This window comes from Panicum virgatum, chromosome 1N, assembly GCF_016808335.1.
Source record: "Panicum virgatum strain AP13 chromosome 1N, P.virgatum_v5, whole genome shotgun sequence".
NCBI lineage: Eukaryota > Viridiplantae > Streptophyta > Magnoliopsida > Poales > Poaceae > Panicum > Panicum virgatum.
In genome coordinates, this window is record NC_053145.1 from 8,629,776 (window position 1) to 8,647,477 (window position 17,702).

General features: G+C 46.5%; 1 protein-coding gene across 4 annotated transcripts in view; it reads right to left on the minus strand.

Annotated features, from left to right (window-relative positions):
• Nucleotides 1-17,702, minus strand: part of LOC120655026 (nuclear pore complex protein NUP205-like) — a 33,405-nt gene that overhangs the window by 599 nt on the left and 15,104 nt on the right. For 2 of the 4 annotated variants that reach the window (XM_039932744.1, XM_039932743.1), the window contains exons 17-43: nt 17,536-17,655; nt 17,234-17,339; nt 16,212-16,409; nt 16,007-16,125; nt 15,714-15,864; nt 15,516-15,628; nt 15,363-15,444; nt 15,181-15,267; nt 15,018-15,095; nt 14,211-14,393; nt 13,582-13,674; nt 13,403-13,516; nt 13,143-13,301; nt 13,000-13,055; nt 12,860-12,932; nt 12,577-12,767; nt 12,340-12,472; nt 12,185-12,262; nt 5,049-5,213; nt 1,907-2,077; nt 1,705-1,839; nt 1,302-1,445; nt 1,101-1,223; nt 914-1,006; nt 618-740; nt 310-410; nt 69-188 (exon numbers count right to left, since the gene is read on the minus strand). In XM_039932744.1, coding sequence (XP_039788678.1) covers nt 69-188; nt 310-410; nt 618-740; nt 914-1,006; nt 1,101-1,223; nt 1,302-1,445; nt 1,705-1,839; nt 1,907-2,077; nt 5,049-5,213; nt 12,185-12,262; nt 12,340-12,472; nt 12,577-12,767; nt 12,860-12,932; nt 13,000-13,055; nt 13,143-13,301; nt 13,403-13,516; nt 13,582-13,674; nt 14,211-14,393; nt 15,018-15,095; nt 15,181-15,267; nt 15,363-15,444; nt 15,516-15,628; nt 15,714-15,864; nt 16,007-16,125; nt 16,212-16,409; nt 17,234-17,339; nt 17,536-17,655 — 3,309 coding nt within the window. Of the gene's footprint in view, nt 1-68; nt 189-309; nt 411-617; nt 741-913; nt 1,007-1,100; nt 1,224-1,301; nt 1,446-1,704; nt 1,842-1,906; nt 2,078-5,048; nt 5,214-12,184; nt 12,263-12,339; nt 12,473-12,576; nt 12,768-12,859; nt 12,933-12,999; nt 13,056-13,142; nt 13,302-13,402; nt 13,517-13,581; nt 13,675-14,210; nt 14,394-15,017; nt 15,096-15,180; nt 15,268-15,362; nt 15,445-15,515; nt 15,629-15,713; nt 15,865-16,006; nt 16,126-16,211; nt 16,410-17,233; nt 17,340-17,535; nt 17,656-17,702 lie in introns of those variants that run through there. The other 2 variants (XM_039932742.1, XR_005667270.1) reach the window with 2 other exon arrangements.

Genomic DNA, 17,702 nt, shown 5'->3' on the forward strand with positions numbered 1-17,702 from the left:
TCTAATGTAATAAGAACAGAATCATGAGATATACAGCCTTTATTTACACTAATAATAAGCATTCTTACTCGTCCTGGAAATGAACAAGGAGAATGGTAATGGCACATTCCGCTATTTGAAGCAGAAGGGTTATAAGCTGATCTCGGTTCCCAGCCATGCAAGACAAATCTATCATTGCAATGTACCTCCTGCAAATAAAGAAAACGTGTCACCCAATTGCACATATTGTTGAAGGATTAACTAGACAAAAGCAGCAAGTGTTAGAACCAAGAATATTGCAAAGAATCTGTAAGGCAGAAAAAAGGTAACCTTTTACGGATATTATCATTGGGAGAGATGCAATCTTGCTTCATACATAATTTTATTATCTCATCGACCTCTTTTCTGGATAACTCATTCAAGTCACGAACCTAAACAACAAAATCAGACAAGTTAGCTATCCAGAAAAAAGTATGAACTACCTCAGAATTCCTGATAATAGCAACCATTTCAATATATTCTGGATCTACATTCCAAGTCAGGTTACCATGCATAACTCATTCTCCATACTTCAATATTCCATTCAAATGAAAATCCGCAAGTAAATTTGTGAACATGCAAGTCAGAAACAGAAATACCTTGTTTAATAGCATATATTTTTCTTCAGCTACTCTTTCTAGGGCTAAAGTTATTGAATTCAGAAGATCAGAAACCATTTGTAGTGTTGGTTGTTGTTGGTCATTATTATAGTCATTCGAAACCTGCAAAACCAAGGTGTTGGAAGACGTTAGTGTCAAATATTTTACAAAAGAACTAATCCCTCCGCCATTTCATTTGTGCTACCTGAATTTTTCTTTTAAGAAAAACTCAACTTGCAGCACGTACATTCCTTTTTTTTTTCATTTGCAGAGGGTAGGTTTAAAGTACTACTCACTTGAAATCGCATGTTCTTCTTTGTAGCCAGAACATACAGGTAAGATACAAGGCTGAAGCAAAGACCAAACGCTACAAATTCTGACTTCTGATTCTGGCATGCAGCAACATGTAGAGGTATTAAAAAAAGACGTGGGTGCATAAAGTCATCATTATAATATGTTTATTATAAAGAGGACTAGGCTCACCTCAATCATGTTTGGCGATTGCATAAAATTCAGAGACCCAAAGTCAAGGCTAAAAAGAGAATGCATCAAGGCAAATAGATCTTGGATATAGCTGCATTCCTCATTTTCCTCGTATGCCCACACCTACAAAATTATTAGCACTTGTGATCCAATAAAACAGATTAAGAGTGACCAAAATCAAATAAGAAGTGAACAGTAAACCTTGCTGAGAATAGAAACCACCAAGCTAAGCCGCTCCAATGTAAACAAATTAGCTCCGGAAACGTTCTCCCTTAAAATGCTACTAAAAACCGACTGATGCTGCTTTGCAAAGTCCACTATCTCTCGTACAATTTTGTTCTTCACCTGAAGTAACACGATTCAAAAGGCCAGATTCTTAAAATGTCGGTACTATACAGCAGTGAAGATATGTATCCAGTTATGATAACTACACACATAAGAAAGTAGTGTTTCTCTTAGTTGATTTTGATTGCTTGTTGTAATGTTAAATTACTTTTACTGCAGAATCAGCAACGAAACACAGATAAAAATTTTACTCAATGATGATCTCCCTTTTAATCACACAACTGAATGTGCATTATACTGCCACCCAAAATCAGCTAACCTCAAGAAAATCAGCTGAGTCCACAAGTGATGTAAAAGAGGTGACTATTCGCAGTACGGGTGCAATAAGTGACTTATTCTTATCAATTTCACCAGCCCGTTCTTTTATGGTATTGGAGATTGCCCTTGAATTTCCCTGACAGTATACAAAACTGTAAGTGTGAATTCATAAATATGTAGTTATATTTGCAAACGAAGGGCACCTTTTTTTGCACACCCATGAGGTTGCATGATGAAAGGTTTTGTAGAACACCCATGGACAACAAAATCTGGGAGCCATGTTTGCCATACTGATGACTTATTCTTAGCAGTAATGAGAACTGAGCATCGACAGTACAAAACCGCTGTGAAGATTCTGATGTGAATGATGAATCCTGAAAAACACCCATAAAACTGATGACACCACATATCAGGGTAAAATGCTAGACACAGTGGAACGACGAAAAGATCATCACAATAAAACCTGCATGAAGTATTCTCTAGGCAGACCCTTTTTTATTCTGGAGCGATATTCATCGAATTATAGGTCATCCTAAGCATATATGTGTACTGCAACACATGGTAATGGAAAATCTATGTCCAGGAAACTATGAATATGCTCAAATAAAGTTATCAATCAAATATATATCCATTTCAGGCAAGTTCCAATATTCAAATACCTAGTATAGCATGAAAAAGTTATTCAGCCTCATAATAAACTAAACATTGCACTTAATTATTCAAGTTAAAAAAAACATAAAGTATAAAGCTACACACATACTCCCTCCGTCCCAAAAAACAAGCCACTCTAGGATACAAAACTTGTCCCAAAAACCAAGTCATCTTAGCCTATTTAGAAAATGCATGTGCATGCAAAAATCAATTAGTGTCAAATATGGCTAATAAATAGGGGCAAACATGGGCATTTACCTTCTTGTTAATTTGTCCTAGAATTGCTAGGATGACTTGTTTTTTGGGCGGAGGGAGTATGTATAGCTCAGATAAATATGACAATGGAAAAGGCTCAAATCGCATTTGGAGCCATACTGTTTGTCATGAAAACAAACACAAGCTGGACGAGCAAGTTATTGATTATGACAGGAAACCTAAATCATATTTTTGGGAATTGGGAACCTTTAGATAATTTTTACTTCAAAGCCATATTCTCCTTCCCACCATCTACAGGAATGGCAGTCCAACTTTAAAACCTTAGTCTGCGCTGTGCAAGTCTTACTTGACAAGAGTGCAGCCAACATCGAGAGCTATAAATTAGCGAAGAGGGTTGCAAAGCGAGCTGTGAATGTAGCAAAGGGTAAGGCGTATGATGACATGTATCAGCGGCTAGGCACGAAAGAAGGGGAGAAGGACATTTATAGGATGGCTAGGATCCGCGAGCGGAAGACAAAGGACATCAACCAAATCAAATGCATTAAGGATGTGACAGATCGACTGCTAGTGAAGGATGAGGAGATCATGGATAGATGGAGAGAGTACTTCGACAAGTTGTTTAATGGGGAGAGTGAGGGCCCTACCCTTGAGTTAGATGACTTTTTTGACGATACCAACAGACGTTTTGTGAGGAGAATTCAGGAGGTAGAGATCGGGGAGGCTTTGAAGAGGATGAAGGGAGGTAAATCGATGGGCCCTGATGGTATCCCCATTGAGGTGTGGAGATGCCTAGGAGATAGAGCAATAGTATGGTTAACTAAGCTTTTTAATCTCATTTTTCGGTCAAACAAGATGCCGGAAGAATGGAGGAGAAGTATATTAGTACCTATCTTCAAAAACAAGGGTGATGTTCAAAGTTGTACTAACTACCGTGAGATTAAACTGATGAGCCATACGATGAAGCTTTGGGAGAGGATTATCGAGCATCGCCTAAGAAGAGTGACAAGTGTGACCCAAAACCAATTTGGGTTCATGCCTGGAAGGTCAACCATGGAGGCGATTTTCTTAATACGACAATTGATGGAGAGAGATAGAGAACAGAAGGACTTGCACATGGTCTTCATTGACCTTGAGAAGACATATGACAAAGTACCGAGAAATGTCATGTGGTGGGCCTTGGAGAAGCACAAAGTCACAACTAAGTACATTACCCTCATTAAGGATATGTACAAGGATGCGACGACATTTGTCCGGACATGTGATGGCAACACCACTGACTTTCCTATTAACATAGGCCTACACCAGGGGTCAGCATTGAGCCCTTATTTATTTGCTTTAGTGATGGATGAGGTCACAAGGGATATACAAGGTGAGATCCCTTGGTGTATGCTCTTTGCTGATGATGTGGTGCTAGTTGACGATAGTAGGGCAGGGGTTAATAGGAAGTTAGAGCTGTGGAGACGCACGTTAGAGCCGAAAGGGTTCAGACTTAGTAGGACCAAGACCGAGTACATGATGTGCGGTTTCAGCGCGACTAGGCATGAGGGGGGAGACGTTAGTCTAGATGGACAAGTGGTGGTTCAGAATGATACTTTTCGGTATTTAGGATCGGTGCTACAAAAGGATGGCGACATTGATGAAGATGTTAGGCATAGAATTTCAGCTGGCTGGTTGAAATGGCGGCAAGCTTCTGGCATCCTTTGTGACAAGAGGGTACCACAAAAGCTAAAAGACAAATTCTATAGGACAGCAATTCGTTCGGCGATGCTATACGGTGCTGAATGTTGGCCTACAAAAAGGCGACATGTCCAGCAACTGAGTGTAGCAGAGATGCGGATGTTGCGGTGGTTTTGCGGGCACACAAGGAGGGATAAGAGTCCGGAACGAAGTTATTCGGGATAGGTTCGGAGTAGCACCAATTGAGGAGAAACTTACCCAGCATCGGCTGAGATGGTTTGGACATGTCCAACGAAGGCCTCCTGAGGCGCCGGTGCGTAATGGGGTCCTTGAGCGGGTCGATAATGTAAAGAGGGGTAGAGGTAGACCTAAACTGACGTGGGATGAGTCGGTTAAGAGAGACTTTAAGGATTGGAATATCTCTAAAGAGATAGCTTTGGATAGGAGCGCTTGGAGACTAGCTATCAATGTGCCTGAACCTTGAACTTATTTCTTTCGGGTTTCATCTCTAGCCTACCCCAACTTGCTTGGGAAAAAAGGCTATGTTGTTGTTGTTGTGCGCTGTGCAAGTCTTACAAGGTTTGCCTATGTTAGTTCTATAATTTTCCCAATCTTGACATTACCCACCCAAACATTCACTGTAAGAAAAAGGAGTCCACAAAGACTGATCCATTTGTCAAGAAAAATCAGCAATATCAAAATGACGTGAATGCATGATAGCACGAAATCTGAACTTGGGATCAGCAGGTTGCAAAATGAAAAGAAAAAAAAGGTAAAAGATAGAGCAGTGGCAGTACAGACCTTTGACAAATAGTTTGTAATATCACTTCGACATGATCTAAGAATCCCTCGACTTTGAAGCTGGTTTAAGAAATACTTTTCATGATCAATACTAATTAGTGCATCAAGAACATAGAAGGAAATTGCTTTGCCAGCTTCACTCCCATGGACAGCATCCTTAGTAACCTGTAACAAGAATTGAAAAAAAAAGTGGATTATCAGATTGCCTATATGGCTAACCATTTAACTGGTTCATTTAATCATCTCCAAAACTCCTGAAGATGGGATATTACAGTTGGTCAAAAGCATAAAGAGCATTGCACAATTAAAACATAGTCTCTGGATCTCATAAATAATAATCAGGAAACATTGTATGGTAATTGAACAATGCTAGCTGCTAGCACACAAGCATTTCAATTATAAAGTTGCAATAGAGTTTGGCAAAAATAAGCATAATAACATTGGAACTACTGTGCTATTAGCTCAAGTCACAAAATTAGATCACATTTTAAGTTTTGTTTTTGGCGTGCAAATATACAAAGATGTATCTTCGAGTTTCCTTAGCAATTTACAAAAAACTGTTTATTGCCTATTGCAGCATGGCAAATAGAGGGATTCATCATTAATTGTGATAAAACATGCTGACAGAAGTAGAGCAGTAACTCCGTTCCTGGACTACGTGCCTAGAGTTAAAAGGACAAATGATTGGAACTGTAAAATTATGTATATTGCGTGGGATATATTACTTGAGCCCCTTGGGCTGATTATATAGGAGTACATGGCTTGGAGGGCAAGTAGCCTCTCCTAGAGATGAGGAAGGTTACCCTGGGATTACAATCAACCCTAAACTAACCATATCCGGAGTTGCCTAATATAACAGGAACCAAAGGTGATGTAAAAGACAACGATAGGCATGAGAAGCTATCTAGTGTACAAAATTGAGAATAGTTTTGCACTACACAATCACAAGAATGTGATGTAACACACAACATGGTCTTTACTGATCTGCTCTAGGAAAGTTTAGTTTCTGTATCCTTAATAGAAATATATCACTGGGAATTAATCCATGTACTCGCATTTATTTCATAACTGCTAGGCAACTTCTATATAAACACCTGATGGTCGACCAGCACTACAGATGCCAGGCTAAGCAGGTTAGCAGGTGGACCTCACCTAGGACTGCATGGATATTCTATTTATGTAATTCCTTTTACTTAGACCACCCCCTCTAGCCACTCCGACCCTAAAACCCAGGTGTTAGAGTGGGGGAGAGGGGGGCTTTATCATTGGACCAACATTCCCCCTACGGCGAGCGAGCCGCGCCGCGCAGCGCCTATGGCTGCTGGTCTCAGCGAACCCCGCAGGGGAAATCGCGCAGCGGAAGAAATGCGTGGCCGGTGGGTTTACCTCTGCTATCAGCCTAGCTCTCATGGCTGCCGCCGCCGCCTCCATGGCCGGCTGGCCGCCGCCGCCGCCCCTCCCTTCCCTCTCCTCCTTCCCTCCCCTCTCTTCCTTTGCCTCTGCTCTGGGCGCGAGCTTCCCTGTCCTGGGCGCGAGCTCCTCCCCTGCTCTGGGCGCGGGCTCCTCTGCCCTGGGTGCCGCCGCCGCCGCCGCCGCCATGGCTGGCCGCCGGCCGCTGGCACCTCCTCCCCCTTCCTCTTACCCTCTCCTTCCCTCCTCTGCTACTAGATCCACTGGATCCGCCGCCTCCAGCGTCCATGACGCCGCCGGACCCACCTCCTCTGTCCATGACGCCGCCGGACCCACCGCCCCCGGCGCGCCTCCGGCCGGGGACCCGAGGAGTGCAGCTGGCGCAGCCGCCGGCGCCGCTGCCGGCGCCCTTGCGCCGCACGCGTGGCCCCAGGACCGTGCGCCGCGCGCGTCCGCCCTTCCTTCTCTGGATCCGGATGCCGCTGCTGCCGTCCTGGGCGCGAGCGCGGCCTCTGGTGCCGGCGGGGCACCCTTCCCGGCTCTGCGCAGGTGGCCCCAGGGTGGGGAGCCCGGATCCGCCGCCCTAGCCGCCGAGCGCGAGCGCGCCAAGTGGCCCCAGGGCGCGGAGCCCGGATCCGCCGCCGCCCTAGCCGCCGAGCGCGAGCGCGCCACTGCCCTAGCCGCCGAGCGCGAGCGTGACGCGGGGGCTGCGGCCCCATCCCCGGCGCCGGCCGCGCTCCTGGTCGCCGCGGCTCCAGCACCTGTGGAGGCCGTGGTGGACGCTCCTCTGCTCCTCTGCCGTGGTCGTGGCGGATGCTCCTCTGCGGGTGGGGCAGATGTGGCGCCCCTTCTTGGGCCGCCGCTGGTCCTCATCCGTCCTGGGCCGCTAGTCCCTCCTGCGGCCCATCTGGCCCCGGCCGCGCCGACCCAGCTGCCCGCCGCCGCAAGCATCTGCCGCCGCGCGCGCCGCGGGCACCGCTGCGCGCGCCGCCGCTGCTCCTCCTCCGTCCTGGCTGGCCTTCGGTATGCCTCCCGGCGACGCGCCGTATGCTGCCGCTGCCATGGACGTGGCCGTGGGCGTGGCTACAACCGCGCCCGCCGCCGCCGTCCGCGCCGCTGCCGCCGCGCAGGCCGCCATGGCGCCCGCCGCGCAGGCTCAGGTCGTCGCGCCCGCAAACCTGGCCGCCGCCGACTCCTTTGTGGCCACCATCGCGCCCGCCGCGCAGGCCGCGCGGGCCGCCGCCTCCATCGCCGCCGCGCAGGCCGTCGCGCCCGCCGCACACCGCGCGAGCCGTTGCGCCTGCCTTTGTGGCCGCCGTCGCGCCCGCCGCGCACGCCACGCGGGCCGCCGCCTCCATCGTCGCCGCGCAGGCTGCCGCGCCCGCCACACAGGCCCAGGCCGTCGCGCCCGCCGCGCAGGGGTGGGGCCCTCGTCCTCAGCCCCAGCCGGCGGCAATGCTCGCCGCTGCTGCTCCCCTGTTCGCGCCGTTCTGGACACCACCCGCTCCACCCAGCAGTCGACCTGGCCTGGGGGGTGGGACCAGGCCGCACTAGCGCAGTCCTTCAGCGCCATGGGGGGACGCCGCCGGTCTGCACCGAGTGGATCGCCGACTCTGGTGCCTCCTTCCACACCACCCCCACATGGCGGTATCCTCTCTTCTGTTCGACCCCCACACCCCTCTTGTCCTTCCATCATGGTTGGTGACGGGTCTTGTCTTCCTGTCACCGCCGTGGGTTCTGCTCCTTCCTCTTTTCGTTTTCCCAATGTCCTTGTTGCTCCTCAGATGGTTCATAACCTTCTTTCCATTCGTCAGTTTACAGCTGACAATTCTTGTTCCATCGAGTTTGATTCTTCTAGCCTCACTGTAAAGGATTCGGCCTCCCGGCGTCCGCTACTCCGGTGTGACAGCACGGGCCCCTTTACACCCTTCGCCTTTCTTCTTCCGCTGCACCACTCTCGTCTTCTTCACCCTGGCCGTCTTGGTCTGCTGCTTTTGCCGCGACGCCGTCTTCCACCACTTGGCACCGTCGTCTTGGTCACCCTGGCCGCGACGTTCTGGCTCAGCTCGGTCGTAGTACCGATGTTCCTGGTACTAGGGCTTCTGCTCAGCCCCTCTGCCATGCGTGCCAGCTCGGTCGTCATGTTCGGCTCCCTTTTTCTTCTTCTTCCTCGCATGCGACGCATGCATTCGACCTTGTTCACTGTGACCTGTAGACCTCCCCTGTACTCAGCCTCTCTGGCTACAAGTACTATCTGGTGGTGGTCGATGACTTCTCGCACTACTCTTGGACGTTTCCTTTGCGTGCCAAGTCTGAGACCTTCCCCACCCTCCTCCACTTCTTTGCCTGGGTGTCCACTCAGTTCGGCCTCACCGTTAAGGCCGTCCAGTGCGACAACGGGCGGGAGTTCGATAACTCCACCTCCCGGTCTTTCTTCCTGTCTCGAGGTGTTCAGCTGCGTATGTCTTGTCCGTATACCTCTCCTCAGAACGGCAAGGCTGAGCGAATGATTCGCACGACGAACGACGTCGTGCGCACCCTTCTGATCTAGGCTTCTCTCCCCCCGCGCTTCTGGGCTGAGAGCCTCCACACCGCCACCTACTTGCTCAACCGTCTTCCGTCCACTGCTTCTCCTGCTCCCACTCCACACCACGCTCTTTTCGGTACCCCTCCTCGCTACGACCACCTTCGGGTCTTCGGGTGTGCGTGTTACCCTAACACCTCCGCCACCGCTCCTCACAAGCTGGCGCCCCGCTCGACTCGTGTGTGTTCTTCGGTTACTCCCCTGACCACAAGGGGTACCGATGCTTTGACCTCACCACTCGCCGCGTCTTGATCTCCCGACACGTCGTCTTCGACGAGTCGGATTTCCCCTACTCTACCTCCTCTACACCTTCTCCTGACCCCGAGCTGTAGTCTATGTTTCCGACTGACCCGGTGGTTCCGCCACCGTTACCTGTCTGTCCTTTTCCTGCAGATTTTCCCGGCGCACCAGCACCGTTTCGGGTGATCCCTGCTGCGCCGAGCGCGGCCCCGGTACCCGCGGCCCCGGACCTCCGGTCGTGCCGCGCGCGGCCCCGGTGTCTCCCGCTGCGCCACACGCGGCCCCGGTGTCTTCCCCTGCCCCTGCGCGGTATGCTCAGCCGGTGCAGGTGTACCGGCGTCGCAAGGCGCCGACCTCGGCGCCGCGGCGGTACGCTGAGCCGGTGCAGGTGTACCAGCGCCGTTCCGCGTCAACTCCGGCGCCGCCTCCTGCTCCGTTGGCTCATGCGACGCCGACACTGGAGCCGTCGCCGCCGCCGCCTCCTCCGGCTCCCTCTCGAGCAGAGCCGGAGGTGTACCACCCGCCAGTCGTCCATCGGGATCCTCGGCATATCCATCCCATGGTGACTCGGCGGATGGCGTCTCAGACCGCGACTCTCTCCGCCACCGAGGGAGAGCCGCGGGTCTCTCCGGTACCCTCCTCTGTCCGCGACGCCTTGGCGGATCCTCACTGGCGTCGCGCGATGGAAGAGGAGTACGCGGCTCTTCTTGCCAACCAGACGTGGGACCTCGTGCCGCGTCCGTTTGGTTGCAATGTAGTGACTGGGAAGTGGATCTGGACGCATAAGCGTCGGGCTGATGGCACACTGGAGCGCTACAAGGCTCGCTGGGTTCTCCGAGGGTTCACTCAGCGGCCTGGTGTTGATTATGATGAGACCTTCAGCCCAGTCTTGAAGCCCGCTACGGTGCGCACGGTCCTTTCGCTTGCGCTCTCGCGCTCTTGGCCTGTGCACCAGCTGGACGTGAAGAATGCGTTTCTTCACGGCACTTTGACAGAGACTGTCTACTGCTCTCAGCCAGCGGGATTTGTGGACTCGAGTCATCCACATATGGTCTGCCGGCTCAACAAGTTTCTCTATGGACTGAAGCAGGCTCCTCGGGCTTGGTACTCTCGGTTCGCCACGTTCTTGATGACACTGGGATTCACCGAGGCCAAGTCTGACACGTCTCTCTTCACCTACCGCCGTGGGGATGAGACTGCCTATTTGCTGCTATATGTCGACGACATTGTGCTCACAGCTTCCAGTCCGCAGTTGCTTCAGAGTGTCATCTCCTCTCTGCAGCGGGAGTTCGCTATGAAGGATCTCGGTCAGCTCCACCACTTCTTGGACGTCACTGTTGAGCCTAGCCCGTCTGGTCTTCTCCTTCACCAGCGGCAGTACGCCCTCGATATTCTGGAGCGGGCTGGGATGACTGATTGCAAGCCCTGCTTCACTCCAGTCGACACTCAGGCGAAACTGTCTGCTGATCTGGGTGCTCCGGTGGCTGATCCTACCGCCTACCGGAGTCTGGCCGGCGCTTTGCATTACCTCACCTTCACCAAGCCGGATCTCACCTTCGCTGTTCAGCAGGTCTGTCTCCATATGCATGATCCCCGGGAGTCACACCTTGCGGCGCTGAAGCGTCTCCTCCGGTACGTCCGTGGCACTATGGACCTCGGCCTAATACTTCACCGCTCGTCCTCTGCTGAGCTGGTGGTCTACACCGACGCTGACTGGGCTGGCTGCCCGGACACTCGTCGCTCCACCTCCGGCTACGCCGTCTTCCTGGGCGGCAACCTGGTCTCCTGGTCGTCCAAGCGGCAGCCGGTTGTCTCCCGCTCCAGTGCCGAGGCGGAGTACCGGGTTGTCGCTAACGGCGTAGCGGAGGCCTCTTGGCTACGACAGCTCTTGGCGGAGCTCCACAGCCCGCTCGCCAAGAGCACGCTCGTCTACTGTGACAACGTCAGCGCCGTGTATCTCTCCACCAACCCCGTCCAGCATCAGCGGACGAAGCACGTGGAGATCGACTTACACTTCGTGCGCGACAGAGTCGCAATCGGCGATGTTCGGGTACTCCATGTACCGACTACCTCCCAGTTTGCTGACATCTTCACCAAGGGGCTGCCCTCCTTGACCTTCTCGGAGTTTCGATCTAGCCTCAACGTAGCCGGTGGCTAGTTGTGGCTGCGGGGGGGGGGGGGGGGGTATTTGCCCTTTGTTCTCTCTTCTTGTCCAGTCTTGAACACCGCTGCGTCGGTAGTTCAGACTGTGGGGGGTGTTAGCTTTCTTGTTGTCCAGTCTTGAACACCGCTGCGCCGGTAGTTCAGACTGCGGGGGGGTGTTGGAGTATATTGAGCCCATGTGTATAGAGACCCATCTAGAGGCCCATATATAGGTTTTATATATACCCACCCTTCTAGGGTTGGAGGAATACAAGCCATCATTTCCTCCTACACTTTTATAATTGGGATATTTCAAATATGATTGTAACTAAATTGGATTACAACTATAAGATCCAATCTACGTAGAGATGTAGAGTGAGGATGCTATCCGTAAAGGTTAAGCAGATAGAAGGGATTTCCCTCTATCATCTCTCTCCCGCAGCACTGTTTGTGCAGTACTGCTCATGTCAACAGTACATGCTGCTCCCCTCCTCTCATTCTCCAACCAATCTCAAGCCCATAACAATACTTTTTGCTGTTTATCTCAAAATTTAGCATATTAGGGAACTGCTGCTAAAATTCCACATAATGGTTGAAATTTGGAATTATTATGGATAGTAGATGTGATGATGGGCTGAGTTAGTGATACCACATCCATGCCATGAGGCAGACGTGCTAAAAAATTTACAGTAAGTTATGTTTCCCTTGCACAAACAAAAATAAACTGCATGAGTTTCACCTAAACAAAAGAATGGCTTACCAAATCGACGATAGCTTGAGCTTCCTTCCTTATGATGGAAAAGTTGGCCTGTGCTAATTCATTGTGCTCCTTGAGAACCTTTTGAAAGACAAGAGAATGATAAGGCAAGAGTCACATTACAAAGGGGAGAAAAAGGTAATGCAACAGGAAAGGACCTTTTGAAGAGTGAAGTCATCATCATCAGCCTCTTGTTCCTCCAGTAGCAAGATCCGTAGAACTGATGGAGGGACATCAGAGTCAACAATGCTACGACAATACTGAAAATAACTCAGTAATAGTGCATATTGTCTGCAGAAGACGATTAAAGGTCAGTAATCACAGAAGAGACGGAGATGATGTGAAGCAAGGAGTGGGTTAGTGGTGCACAAAGTCACCAACTACAATAAAGTTACCGTCTTCGCAAGGTTTCAGATGATTCGTTTCTTAGTATTGACGTCACAAGCTTGAATAACAATGAGTTACAAGCAGCATTTGGTAGCTGCTTCGATGAAATAATGTCAAGGCAAGTAACCACATCAGAATCTGCACCAGCTGGGCATATGAATCTTTCATCGCGCAGTTTAGCCATACAGGTCAATGATACCTTAAATGACCAACAAATTAAATTGAGAACAGATACAAAATGTATGGCGCTTGATTAAGACATTAGTGTTTGGTACATAACAAGCTTCTCACATTGGTTAAAACATATGCCATTTTCACTGAACAATCTGGAGATGTTGTTGCACCCAATGAAGCATCAAGCAGCCTGCATCAAGCAAGATTAGTACAGTTACCCAAATTTTAAATTTTATGTGAAGGGAGACACAACTTACTCAAACAGTAGCTGCGAACGGTCATCAAGTAATGACATTCTTCTTGATACAGCAACCTAGTTTTCACAAATAGTAATCAGCATGTCACATAAAATTTTCCAACCTACACAAATGATAAACCAACAAGCAAATGCGCAACTCACTTCAACAATCTGTGACCAGCCAGTCAACATGTGAAGTTGGGCAGCCTGCTCTTCAAGATTTTTATTATATCGCCAAGCCCATTTCAGCAAATGATGAAAAGATTCTCTTAGTTCACTTTTCTCAGGCTCGCTTAATTGTGAGTTCAATTCTTGTGATATCTGACAAAATAAAAGATCCATCAAACACAAAATAATTTTTGAAGTGATCATTTTTAAAGAAAGTACAACATAACAAGGATGCATAGGAATGGACATACAACCTGGAGAAGTTTTCCATGAAAAGCATCCAGATCAATCAGTCGATCACCTCTCTCTGAATAATAATATACACCACCAAGTTCACATGTCGCAGAGTTCCTTAGGATCTCCTCAATCTGTGTATACCAAAATCCAATGAGAACTAAAAAGAACTAAGGAACTGGAAGGTGAAAGGGCATACCTTTGATTCAACTCCCAGGTTGGAAAGCAGCTGCGGATACTTCACTGAAGTGTCCGGACATCTGAACTGTAGAACCTCAAGCAAGTCCAGAACCTAAGTGCAAAGTTACAAGTAATATAAGGTTCTGATGCATGGACATGTAGATAAAATACCACATTTGAGCACTTGACCAGCAGAACCATAAAAGCTTAATGAGATTCTAAACCCCACATTTGAAACTAGTATACAGAAAAAGGTTACCTCAACTAGCAGAACCAGGCTTTGCTCAACCATTAAAGTATACAGACGAAGCTTTGCACAAACAAAACTTCAGGGCTAAACAATCAAAGTATAAGACACTATTCATTCATCACCAAGAAAAAAAAAACAACAAATCCTTTGTCCCAAGCAAGTTGGGGTAGGCTAGAGATGAAAATATGAAGTCCAACAAGAGATACAACCAACAAGATACAATAAAATTTAAGAAGTAGAAGGTATTAGGAATAATGATGATGATAGTAAAAGCAGATAAATAGGCTAAGTCAAGGATCAGGCATGTGGATTGCTGATTTCCACATTCTCCAATCCAAGGATGATTCATCAACTAGGGGGAAAAGCGAAGAGAGAAAAATGTAGATGTCATATGTTACCTTATTTCTATTTGCAATGCCAGTTGAAGCATCACATGAATGGACCAAACTTGTACTCTGGAAGTTATCGGCACACTGACCAAAAGTGTGATAAAGAATAGCCACACAGGCTTCCCGGTACACAGGTGATGATACATCGGATAGATGTAATGCCAGTGCTAACATCTTTAGCAACCATGCCCTCTAAAAATAAAGAAATCATGATTTCAACAGAATGAAAAATACAAATAGCTACAGGCTGTCAAAAGAAATAGATCCCTAAAAAGACATCTAAATCGTCCAAATGCAATTCTATAGTAGCAAAATTTCAACATTTCAAACATGCGCTCTTATATATCTCGAGCATTGTTAACAGTGTGCCGATTTGGTGTGACGGTGCTCGAAGCCTCCAGAATCCAGATGATCCGGTCAGGAGGGCAGCTGATCAGCAATTTGATAACTATAATGTTCTAACTTCCAAGAGTTTGAGTTCCTACTTATGAAACACTGTTGTTTACCTCACCTCATTATTTGTTTTACGTATATCAAGATAATGCATAAATGTAGCACATCTACAGAAAATGAATAGCAGAAAACAACAGTGGCTACCCAAACGTGGCAGACATGTCAAACCAATCACTGTATTCTGATTTTGATATCCATTTTCTGTTCAAAAGTTTTATGCAATGCATCAAGAATAATTCAAATATAAGGTTTATTTTACAGTATGTTGGAATGATAAAACAATAGCCATTAGTTGCACTTCTATTAGTTTCTGCACGTTCCGCAAACCAAAATTTTGGTGGAAGATGAAAGCTGAATGTATACCTCATGGAGCATGCTGATACGAAGAGATTGGTTAGTGTTCCTCTTCGGAAGTGGTGTAACTCCAATGGTTCCAACATGCTGACATTAGTTGGCAAGGACAATATGAGTTCTAATTGAAACTTTTAGCAAATAATGATTCGAAAGAGCAGAGAAGAATGAAAACCTTAGAAAAGAACTGGTACTTCTTTGTACTTAGGAGATCCATAACAGGTACACAAGTTAAAGGATCAAGACATAACTCGTACAGAAGCTGAATTCAAAAGGAGAGAAATGCAATGTTATTATGATATAAAAGTAAATAGGGTGGAAAATCTCATATCTGACTACTAAGCAAAAATACCAAACCTGAAAACTGAACTCGTGCAGTAAGGCGTTTATATCTGGCTTTGTCACCTTTTCGAGATTGTCAAGAATTACCTTCAAACAACTGAGATACAACGAGGTGAGTTCAATTAACAAAGCATATCATTACACATAAAGGCACAGACTGGAGTTAACCTATAGTGAGATTTTGGTTTTAGAGTCGTTCGCTCAATGGATCCATTGACGTCAAATCTCAAGAGCAAATGTGCTATGTTTGGAGCTGGACGACAAATATTGTCCACAAGCAACTGCATATATGATTGACTAGCATAATTAAAAAAATAGGTCAATAAATAGCTCATCAAACAAGGTCAAAGGGAATGAAATCACAACCTGCAGTATTAGAACCCCGACATCATCTTTTGTGTCCTCTATAACCTGAAAATCATCAAAACGGAACTCCAAGCAAGCAGCATAATCTTCTATTACAGTTTTTCCAACATCAGCTTCCAGAAGCAACGGTACCAGGCCAACTATTCTAGAACTGACATAAATAAATAAGTTGTAAGAGCATATATAAGCAAACTAGCAAACTTGAATTCATTACAGAAATTTCATGTCTTAATATTGAACAAGAACTAGACACACAGCAAAAGGGAAAAAAAATAGAAGTAATTTGGATATACCTCAGGATGCCCATAATTTTTATTGAACACTGTTGAATTTGGGGAAGATAGTCATATCGTATAAACTCTAGCAATGCTATTATCTGCCTAGGATTTTTTGCTAAAACAACATCCAATGGCTGCATAATCCATAAAAAACAGAAAAAACAATTAGAAGAAGATGGCTAGGCAAAACCCCACAACCGAAATAAGCAAAGTACAAAACCTGGTAGAGTGGCCGGAAAACATCAGCAAGAGCAAGATCTTTCTCCATGACAAGAATAAATATTTCAAGAGATAGATGGACAGTTTTCTCCAAAAGAATACCATATGTTTGGGTAGTCCGCTCATTGATAATAGAGTCAACACCCACTAATATTATGTTCATGATATTGCGAAATGCAACTTTGCCACCCATGAAATCCTGGTCAGAATTCCACAACCACAAATTATTCATAATGTACAACTAGAGGTGAAATAGAAGCTGATGCAAAAATGTAATATCTTTAACCGGACATATATATCTGGGATAACATGCACTCCACAAAGCAAACAAGCAAGCAAATCCACTGAAGCAACACATATAAATACAGGCAATCTGAAGGACAAAAACATATACTTATCTGCCAAAAAAAAAGTAAAAGTTTTTTAAACCAGAGAATCACCATAACTGATGGGCATGAAAAATCATATCACAATATATTCCAGAAAGTATTGTTATTTATTATTTATTATTATTTATTTATTTATGGTATTGCTATTTATTTTTTTAGATGATAATATTTCTATGAAGATAGCATATGTAGAAAGAAAGCTCACTATTTCCCTGGTGACCCTAGTGCTATCTCGCCTACAGTTTCTTTTTTGAAATGAATTGCCTACAGTTTCTGAATATAGAACAACAATATGAATTCATGTATGTTTATTAGCAATATTCAGATAACTTTTCAGCCATCCAAGTTCCATATAATGCAAAGCATAACTCAATAATATGATGCTGCAAACATTCTAAATACCTTCCACTACTAGCTAACGAATATTATACACACATGGCTAAAGGATCACTGTTCTAGACTCCTGACATCAAGCAGGGAATCTGCAGTAAGGACTGCGCAATGTTCACAATGAAAAGTGGCTCCCATTGCAACATGACGGTCAATGAACTTCCAGGTACAGTAAATAATCCCACATTGAGCATATGTAATATGTTAGCAGTTAGGACTTCTCAAAATCAGTACATGGACATACTTTGAGTAGTTCTAGAAGAGGGAGCTGTCTCTCAATGGATGAAGGGGCTGATGTGTTGACAGAAGCATAAATGTCATCATCATTTATGTCATACATGCTCAAAACCCTGTACAAAAAATAACCAATTTGTTACTGAGTGCACCACTGCATTTTATGGCAAACAAAGCAAGAGAACGGAAGATTAATGAAACTATCCAAGATAAAAAGGGATATCTGGATCAAGGGTTCACATTACATGGTTCCCCATTCCAAAAAGGAAAAAAAACAATAATTTTCAAACAAAAAAATCACACACTACTCACATGCGGAAATGCTCCAGGCAGGCAAGTGCAAGCTCCCATTTTTCCTGAGGGTCAGTGTAGGCTCTTTGAGGAAAAGGACCAAAGACATCCTCATAAACGAACTTAAAGATACCCATGAACCTGTAAGAAAAACGTATCTTACTCTCAGAAAGTGTTGAAGGTCAGGA